At 40.9% G+C, this 10692-nt stretch overlaps 1 protein-coding gene across 1 annotated transcript; it reads right to left on the bottom strand.

Annotated features, from left to right (window-relative positions):
* Positions 1–4821: 4821 nt before the first annotated feature.
* On the bottom strand, positions 4822–9814 carry LOC139355710 (zinc finger protein 705D). The gene is given in 6 exon segments (XM_071067518.1): positions 4822–5408; positions 6467–6546; positions 7078–7147; positions 7149–7189; positions 7984–8110; positions 9803–9814. Coding segments are annotated over 6 exon segments (915 nt in total). The 3' UTR covers positions 4822–4823.
* Positions 9815–10692: the final 878 nt, after the last annotated feature.

Genomic DNA, 10692 nt, shown 5'->3' with positions numbered 1-10692 from the left:
TGACAGCCAGGTGGCTGGGAATGACATTGTCCTGGGGTTTATTGCTTGTCATGAACTCTGCCACCGGGCAACATGTACGGGTCTGGACCCGTGCCTTCTCTGGATCCCTGCCCCATCAGCCAGCTATCTTATCTCCTGAAAGCTGGTAGGTGTTGGTCAGCATGGTGTTGCAGGACCAGGGTTATATTAACATTCCCTCTTAGGCTGAAACACCAGAAGTTAACACAGGAGTCTCCAGGTGTGCACATGCCAACGTCCAGATTGTTTTTCTTCTCATTCTAGATGTTCATCCTTGCTTTCTGGGACTTGAAATGACCCTACACTGCCAAATATTTATGCCGATTATCCACTTAGGGAAAACTCGTATGTCCCAAGTCCATAGGGTTAGTATTATTATCAGTATTATAACCACTAGTACTAGTATCATGATGATCATCATTCCTGTTAATATTCATCAATATTTTTATTACTACCATTGTTAATATGGATTTTTCATTATTGTACAGCAAGGAATATAGTTTATCCATTCACAAATGGTGTTCAGTTACTAAAGATGACTACAAGGCATGCTCTGCAGACATATACACACACAGCTGTCCTGGAGACCCAGCTTTGCCACCAATTGCTCTTTCATAAGATGAGCTCCCCCTATACCCACCAGTTTTTCACGACTTGACCTGAGCTGGTTGGGCTAGACCTGGAAAAGCTTCCTATTCTCAGCTGTACCTGGAAAAATTTTAAGACTCTTCGGAGGCCCAGTAATAGCTTTTGGCAGCTTCCAAGACCAGGGAGGGTTTCTTGGCCATTCAGAGCCATTCAAATATTCTAAGTAAACTCAAGGAACCGGAAACCCCACTTGCAGTCATGAAATACCAGTGAATGGCCTCTGTGAGTCTCTTCAAGTTTTTCAAAGATAACCGCCTGGAAAGGCTGGCCAGGAAGTCACCCAAGCCCACCCCTCTGCAGGATGTTCTATGTCAGCCAGGGACCCAGTGAAATGCCATTGAATAGAAGCGTGGAACAGAGACAGCATGCCTGAGCTTCTGGAAACATTCTAAGTGCCCTTGTTGGCCCAGAAAAGACTGGTGCTGCCATACGAGGCACAGATATGGCAACTTAGCCACTCGAGGAACCACACAAGGTTTAAAAGCTCCCAGGAAGTCCAGGAAGGGCAAACATGGCCTTTTAGAGCCATAAGATTTTATTCTAAGTCTACGTGGGAGACAGTGCACTTGGCTTCATAAAAACACCAGTGGAGGTGCTATCACCTGCCCCAGTATCCGGTCTTTTCCACCTCATCTCAGAGCCAGGCAGCCACCATTTCCCAAAGCTGCTGTGCAATGAAAGGGGAATATTCTAGGTGCTCTCCTGTGCCCACGAAATTCTGTGGCTGCACTAAAGGCAGAAGTTGTCCTCCGGAATGCTCTTCAGGAATCTGACAACACTAGTCAAGATTAAAGAAGTTCAATTCAACGTCACACAAAACCAATCACAAAAAAAAAAAAAGCATAGTGAGACAAAATGATGAACACATCTGCTAATAATCATGAATGACAATAACAACAATGATGATCTTAGTGATAATGCCACCAACACTGTTAATGGCAGTAACAATAAACCTGAGGTAATGGGTGTTAGGGTCCCGATTCACCGATGTGAAGGATGGCGCCAATTTCTGGCCCTACAGAAATAAAGGAAAAGTAAACACCTGAAGGAGGAGAAGGTGAAGCTGGAGCTCCCGCCGGCCTCTGGGGGCTCCTTGGTGGAAGGAGAGGGACTTGGTCCTGAGTCTGCACAGGATCCACCCGCACCAGAACCCGGGAGTCCCAGTCCCTGGATGGGAGCCCCGGAGCCCGGGTCCTCCAGCCCTCGCTGCCGCCGCTCCTCGCGGAGCCCGGACCCCCCGCGCCACCTCAGCCTCAGCGCGGCTCTGCGAGGGCAGCTCCAAGGATGCTCCGGGCCCAGAGGGGGCATCCGGCCCCAACAGGATACTGACGCCCTGAGGGCGCGAAATAGCGCGGCCTGAGCAGAGCCCGCCATCTTGGGCCTTGCAAAAAGAGTGGCCTCTTCAACGCCCCCACCCGGAACCTCCCCGGAGGCCCCAGCCCCAAAGCCAGGGCGGCGGCGCCTCCCTCACCCTGGGTAAAGAAACCTCAGGTCTTCCGTGGATACCCGGCTCGCCGCGGGAAGCAGACCGCGCATGCGCCCTGCATGGCCGGAACGATGGGTTTCATTGCCCTCTGCCGGCCATGAGGTGGCAGCACAGGAGGTTTGGCCTTTAGCGGTGGACCTGAGTCTGAATCACTGAAATTCAGGTATGGATTATTCAGTACCTTTCTTTTGGAAGATCAAATGGAAATTGAGTACGATATCTTGTGCTTTAATTAAAGAATATGGGAATAAAGAAAAAAATTCGAAAGTTAGTATACAAAAGTCGATTGATTCCCTCTATATGAAGGGAAGAAGAGCTTGAATAAGAGAAGCATTCTGTGCTGTGCTTTAATGCTGGAGATCTGCCACCATGCATTTGTCAAATCCCGTAGAATTTCACAGCACAAATAGTACATCTTAATGTGCCTCAGGACTACATATAATGTCAGCCACAGTTTGAGGGTAAATTACATATTTAATTAAATAGATTAAACAATAAATAATGTTCTGAGCTCTGCCTGGACACAATCCTTGCCTCTCCAACCAGTTTGCCAAGGGCTCGAATTTCTTGCTCGTTATCCTCACACTTGACATAAACCCTGGCTGCAGAGTAAAATCAATCACTTGTGGAGATATTTTAATACAATGATGTGTCAATTTCAACCATGGATAAGGCCATTTAGCCTTAGTAAGGCCTATCGTATTAAGATTGTGCCTGTTTTGCAAAATTTCAAGTCATCATCCCACTTATTATTCAGGAAACGTTTTATCTTGAGTTTTAGGTTCAGTACTGAGGCTCCTTGATGGACAATACATTTTCCAATTCTGAGGACAAGGCAGAGGAGGCCCCCTCTGTGAGAACTTTCATTTTGCTTCTGGAAAAGTACGTTGAATCAAATATAGGAAAGGCTTGCATGGTGGCTGACAGGTTCGGCTGTTTTATCATGCTGGTGTTTTATCTTCTGGACAGAAGTAAAAGGAACACAGCTGTGTCTGTCTCTGTGTAATAACTCAGGACTTACCTGAGTAAACTCTGGGGTGTCATGAGATGAACTGCTACCTCCACTTAGAGAGGCTTCAGGGACAAAATTTCAAGAGATTTCTGAGGGATAGAAGAGCAGGGCTGCCTTATTCTCTGATCTCAGGTAACTACTCAGAGACAGAGGCAAGGGCTGGGGACACCCAAATGCATATACTAGGTGTCTTCGATACCGCCTCCATTTCCTTGCTAAATCTATGCAATGACACACTGAGAAATCTGGCAAGTGGGGCTGAAGATCCCTGATGTGTCAGTTCCAGGGTTGGATGCAAGCAAGTGGTTTTAGTGGACATTGAAGTAAAGGGAGGTGAGCTGTGAGGAAAGAGCTGTTGAAGACTGGGGAGACTCGGAAGTTGGGGTAGAATGTCGACCCATAAGCCAAGGAGTGCAGATGCACATCGATTTGTTAGGGCTGCATAAATGAAAGAAGGACTTCGCCAACACACTAAGTTTTTTCAACAACCGATTGCATTCTTTCAATATTTGCAAGTATTGATCTTTTGGAAATGTTTAATGAGATTTCTTATATAATTCTGCATTCAATTTATGCTCAGGTCACTTTGCTATTATACATTTACATGCTGCATTTTTATGAATAGACATTTTCTCAAATTTCTTAATTATTTTGCTAAACTATGTGTTAAGAGTTTTTTCTAGAGGTCCACCTTCTTGACTCACTTTTCTGATGAGAAATCTATCAGGTTTCTCCACAGTGATTTTCAAGTTTGATAGCTCCTCGATGTGGGAAACAATGTCAACTAAGAAATGAATTACCACTGAAGAATCTTCTCCTTTCAAGATGCTAACCGTGTTTTGTCCAGTGTGAAATCTCACATGTGCCACAAGTGTTACTCTGTGAAGAAATGATTTCTCATGATTTTTCAAGGCATAACTTCTCCAGTAAGAAGTGTTTGGTATTCCAAGAGAATTCATTGCCCTTGGAAAGACTTTTCCTTCTTATTTAGCTTGTAAAGGATTTCCTCTCTTATTTTCCGTTTTAGTAGCATTTTATCACTGTGTTTTCTTGTGAACATCAAGCCTAGTGCTTGGCTGAATGTTTATTCACAGAAAATACAAATAAAGGGTTCATCCAAGTAAAGTTTTCTTACGTTATTTGACAACAAATTGCACATAAAAACATTTTCACACTGAACGCAGAAGTAGAGATTCTCTACCTGAAAGTCCCACACGTTTTAAGTTTTTAAAACTGTTGCTGAAGACTTTTAGTTTATTATGTTGACAGTTTCAGCTCTCCCGTGTCATTTATGATCAGATCACTAACAAGTCTTTGGTACACACATGTCGTACAATTTCTCTTCCATATGAATTTATTGATGTGGACTGAAGAATAAAGGTAACTGAAGTAACGTCCATGTTGATTACAGTAATTCTTCAAAATGTGAGTCCTTTGGCATGTTTAGATGTTACAACTACAGCTAAAGTCTCTTCCATATTCCTCACATTCGTCATTCCTAACACCATGTCATCTAAAGTCAGAATATGTTCTGAAGACATTTATAATTTTCTCTCCAGGGTGAATTTTCTGATGTTATTTAAGATTAGTACATTGACTGAAGGCTTTCCCACATAAATGGCATTCATATGGCTTTTCTCCAGTGCATGTTCTCTCATATCATCTAAGGTCAGAAGATACACTGAAGGCTTTCCCACATAGAAGACAAGCATGTGGTTTCTCTTCAGTGTGAATTCTTGTGTGTCCTCTAAAGCCAGAGCTTTGACTAAAGACTTTCCCACTTTTATCACATTCATAACGCTTTTATCCAAGGTGAGTTCTCTTATGTCTTCGAAGGTTAAAGGATTGAATAAAGCCTTTCCCACACTGATGACACTTATACGGTCTCTCTCCCGTGTGAGTTTTCTCATGTCTTCTAAGGTGAGAACACTGAGTGAAGGATTTTCCACATAGATGACATGCATATGGCCTGTCTCCAGTGTGAGTCATCTTGTGCCGTCTAAGGTGAAAGCAATTAGTATAGGCCTTTTCACATATATTACATTGATATGATTTACCTTTAGTATGAATTTGTTTATGTGGTTTAGGGGACAACTGATTACTAAGGGATTTTCCACACTGTTTGCTGACGTAGGGTTTCTTTCCACTCTGAGTTAACAAACACTGAGTCATTGTGGAACTGTGAGTGCAATCTTCTCCCAAATCATTACATTCAAAGGGATCCTCCAAAATGAGGGAGTTCTCCTTTAGAGACAAAGATTAAAAGCTCTTAATGATTTACCGCCATACATCTAGACATTCATTTCACCACCTTTGAATCCTAGACCAACCATTCAGTGGTAGAGCTCAGTTGAAATCTTTCCAATGTTACTTGTGTGAAAGGAAATTAGATTTTGGCACCCCAAACTCATTTAACCAAAGGGAACAATCAAGCTGGGAACAGGGTCACACAAACCTGCCGCCCCCTTCTGGTTCCTAAGTAATATGGCTACAAGATGAAAAGCTACATGCCTCCCCCATATTTTGCCCACAAAGAAATTCCTGATGAGCTGTTAAAATTACATCATGGCAATGCAAACTGATAGCTTGTCTTTACAGGTGCAGTCATCCCCAGTTCACCAGACACAAATGCATATCCGATTGTTTCCCTGCCCCGTTTTGCCTATATTGTCTTATATAAAATGCAGCTTTCCAGCATTATTCCTCTGCCTCATTTGTTTATGTCATCTTATGTAAAAAAAATCCAGATTCACTGAGCCAGAAAAATGCATGAATGACTATTTTTTTCTACCCACCTTTTACATGAAAATTGTGTACTTCTCAATATCCCACCCTTTCCCCCTTTAAATTTAGAGAAAATCATCTTTGGAGAAAGATATACACCTGTCCCCCAGGTGCATGTCCTTAACTCTGGCAAATAAATCTCCTAAAATGATTGAGACTTGTCTCGTCGTTTTTCTCGATTGACACTTGCGTACACATTATCTCCTGCAGACTCAGATATTTTTTCTTTTGTAAGATCCCAACTGCAGAGTTATTCCATTAATTGTGATGATATCAATATCCTTCAAAGTCTGAGCATGAGCAATGTATATGCACTTGTTCTACTTTAAAGATCTCATGTTATGGTTTAGAACACAGGTCATTTTATTCACTAAATTCAAAGTATCACTTTTTTTTTTTTGCTTAGAAAGCACTTAATGCCAGCCTAATTACACTCAGGTGACTATGCGTCATTACTAACTTAACCCATTACCAGGTCTTTAACTTAGATGACTGGTGTACACAGCTATAAAACTTACCATTGTCATACTGGTGGATGCGTCTTTTCTGATAGGATGCATGGATATCGTGTGTTTTTTCTTAAGGGCACTTTCCTTGTCTGAAATAATTGAAAAATAAATTGTTACCTTGGTATTATGGTAATAAAATTAATTGAAAAACCCCAAGGCCCGTTTACTTTTTCTCAAAAATTGACACTTAGATGTGGCAAATGTGTCAAATGAAGAAAATACTTCAATAGAAGAAACAGATCGTACAGCGTCAGCAATTAGAAAAGAGTTTTAAAATTAAAATGTGAAAAGAGTTAAAATGGACATGAGATATCAGGCAGGTAAATAGAGGGATAGTCTTCACAGGGGTATTGGGAAAAGAGTCAGCATGTGACAGTTTAACCCCAACAAGTACATGAATTATCCTTTTCCTGAAAGTAAAAGAAAAGGCAAGAGGACATAAGAGTAGCATCTGACATATGAACAAAATGATAATAACATCTAAGGAATTCTGCTCCGGTAGCTTAACCTACATTTTAGAAATTACCACTCATTTCATAAAACCGCTAATTAATATTTGACTGATATTATTCATTGACAAAGCACCTCCTCCTATTAGAGCACAGGACCCTGTTGCTTACCCAGATTCTGGCCTTGGAGAAATTCTCTTCCTTCCCGCCAGAGCTCTTTTCCTTGAGAAAGACCTCTTTCCCTCCAGCTGCAAAGTTATATAGGATTTGCTTATCTGGTACCCTGTTAGTGGAAACAGTACGTGTGTTTTGAGTTCACTGTCAATAAATGTGCATTATCACCAACTGTAAGGCAGGCTACCGAGGAAGAATAAAAACAGTGAAGGTCAGCTCAGGCCACGAGACCTAGAACACAGAAAACTCCCCAGGATTTTTTTGACCCAACATGAGACTAGAAAATAAATCCAAATGAAAGGTCCATCAGGAAAAGGAAATTCAAAACAGGCAGGACCTATGAATGCTGAGTCCATGCCTAAGTTCCAAGACACAATGCATAATACACAGTCTTTTCAGAAAGAGATTAATTAAATCTCTGCACAGTATGTTTATTATTATTCTCATGCAGAACAAAAAAAAAACATCCGATTTACAAAAATAATTGGTGTTCTATACAGAAAAGATATTGCTATTGTTTTCACTAATTGGTTTCAGCCTAAGTATAGCAACTAAAGCAGAAGAGTTATTTAGAAAATATTTAATTTAATACATTGAAAATATTCATTAAGTTCCCAGGTCTGTTCTGAGTATTAGACACTGAGTACCAAAGAAACCATGAAATCCTTGTCAAGATTACATTCTAATTGAGTGACAAACTAAATAAAACTAAATAAAATAAAATAAAATAAAATGAAGATATTTCTTTCAGACAGATTTAGAGAGCTCAAACTTTTTTCAGGTAAGATCTGTGAGAGAATCAGAGAAGAGATTAGAGTGAGATATGGGGAAGCTGTTCCAACACTTATTGAATGAATGAGTCAATGTGTGTCTACATACGTATGTGAAAGTTGAGGGACTTACCGAGGGACGCCAGGTGACTGAAGTTTTCCAGCATTACATCTCTGTACAGCTTTCTCTTGGATGTGTCCGTCATGGCCCACTCTTCCTGGGTGAAGTCAATAGCTACATCTTCAAAAGTCACTTTCTTCTAAAACATCACAGACATTTTAGTTTAGACAGAGAATCCCTTTTAACGTGCAGAGGAGGAAGGCTGAGATGACACAGGTAGGAGCTGGGTATGCAGAATTCCCAGTGTTTTAGGTTCCAGCCAGTTCATTCTCAATACTAAGCTGGTGTCTGCCTTTCAGATTCACTCACAGAGACGTACCCACTCTTAATCCATTAAACTTTACTATGAAGAAATATCTCATGAGGTGTGGCATAATATAGCCCAGATATTTTTCAGTAATGTGTTAATCACCTGTACATAACTGATTATAAAATTTTCCCTTGAACCTTCATAAATAAAACAAATTTACCATGAATTTCAAGTAAATTACAGATTTGTCGCAAGGCAAATAACCATGATTTACTACTTTTTAAACATGACCGTGATTAAATAAATTATTTCTCTAGATAAACCACAGGTTTCTCACCAATCAAATGGTTAAAAGACCTATTATGTGCTTTGAATAATCTAAAGAAGTAACAGAAAACATGTTTCCTACCTAGCAAATATTTATTAAATACAGGTCATTGGTCCCTTATTCATTAAAAAGTTAGAAAGTAATGAACCAGACTCCAGCATTCTTCAGAACTGAACAAGTTTTACGCAGAATATAGGATTCAATTTATACATAGAGTCACTCTAATGTTATGTCATTCAGGTGTTCATGACAAGGCTTGAAGACAGTCCAGCAGCACAAGACAAGACCGCTGAGGCTGCTATACTGAGGAAGTCTTAGTCTGATGATTCCTGTGATATGAAGCCTCCTGTTCTCAACTGTCTCTGGGCAATCCAAACATCAGTTATCACTGCCTCTCTTTTAACTTTACCTTGTCACTTGGCTTGTTCAAGGATAAAAAGGCCTCTTTACTGTTTTGTTTTTTTCTAACCAGCCCTTATAAAGCATTTCCACAGAACCCTAAATTGTACTCTATCTACTATATTCCTTCTCCTGAGTGTGCAACCATAATTAAGTAATTGTATTTCTTATATGTTACTTTCAGTTACCAGAAGGCAAAAAGGTTAATTATCAAAAGGTAAAACGAATGGTGATAAGAATAATAATGACTTCTTTAGTTGTCCTTTTGCAAAGTTTTTAAAAGCACGAATATATTTTATCAAACTCTCCTTTTTCCTCAGCACTGTGCAGCTCTTGCCCAAGGCCTATCACATGGGATTTATTGAACTCAGCTGCTAGAACATCAGCCTCATTATTGGGCTGTGATCTGCTCTTCACGCATCTCTATTGCCTGCATTCATCACAATCCTAAGTCTATTTCAGCCAACGGTACAGTTAATGGGTCAATCATTTCCCTATGAGATTATAGGATGGATAGAAGAAAAAGAAATACATAAATGAGACCTCTCATGTCTTTTTTTGTAAATAGCCTGAATGGGGCTGGAATAAAGTAGTGTAATATTAGAAATTATATTGATAACTTAGGAATCTTTGACACATGATACCCAACCCAGAGTCCTGAGAAAACTTAATTGGAGGCCAGATACCTGAAAGTCTCCTGATTGCATTTGGAACACCCAGGCTGGATGGATTTTGCATCATAAAAACAAACAAAAAAAAGAATAAAAATGAAACACCCATGCAAACTGGAGAAAACTGCCCATTTGCCAGCAATATGGGTGTCATTTCAGTAGAAAGAGGCATCCCCTACTCACTAGTGAATGCATTGTCAAGAACTCAGTTTCTCTCTGTCTTCTTCTGGATTTCCACTTGCAGACACTTCAGGCACTAAGAAAAGCTGAGGTTGGAGAAAGAACACGTGAGACACCAGCCTTGTACACAATTTTCAGACCAACCTGTGATGAAAAGCCAGACCTTCACTGAAGGGTGACACCACCTGCACCACAGCCTGACCAACAGTCACAAACACACAGAGGCCTCTCCTCTTTTCCCATGGTCAAAATTAGGAAGCCTATGACTATGGTTTCTGACAAAGAAGGAACACAGATATCTTGTGAACGAGAACATCAAAAGCACTGAGTTTTGTATGTTAATTGACACAAGTCCAGATATTCAGTTCCCTCACTGATTTTAAAACACAGGGATCCCTGACTCCGCCCACATGTGGAATATGATTTCCACCTGCAGATAAACACTGTGGGATTTCTCAGATTTTATTATCCCAGCTTTCTGCCCTAGCAATGTTTCTCCAACACCAATCACAGCCTTCTGAAGCCTTACTCCACTTTTACTTTCTCTCAATTTCGACTTTTGTATTTCCCCTTGGAACTTGGAAATCAATCAAGTAAGAATCTGTTTTAGGGTCAAGTGCGGTTGCTCTCACCTGTAATCCCAGCACTTTGGGAGGCCAAGACAGGTGGATCACCTGAGGTCAGGAGTTCGAGACCAGCCTGGCCAAAACGGTGAAACCCCATTTGTACTAAAAATACACAAATTAGCTGGGCATGGTGGTGCTTGCCTGTAATCCCAGCTACTCAGGAGGCTGAAGCAGGAGAATCGCTTGAACCCAGGAGGCAATTACAGTGAGCCGAGATCCTAACACTGCACTCCAGCCAGGGCGACAGAGCGAGACTCTGTATCAAAA

This window comes from Macaca nemestrina, chromosome 8 (assembly GCF_043159975.1).
Source record: "Macaca nemestrina isolate mMacNem1 chromosome 8, mMacNem.hap1, whole genome shotgun sequence".
Lineage (NCBI taxonomy): Eukaryota > Metazoa > Chordata > Mammalia > Primates > Cercopithecidae > Macaca > Macaca nemestrina.
The sequence above is the reverse complement of the archived record's forward strand: the minus strand, read 5'-3'. Positions and strand labels throughout refer to the sequence as shown.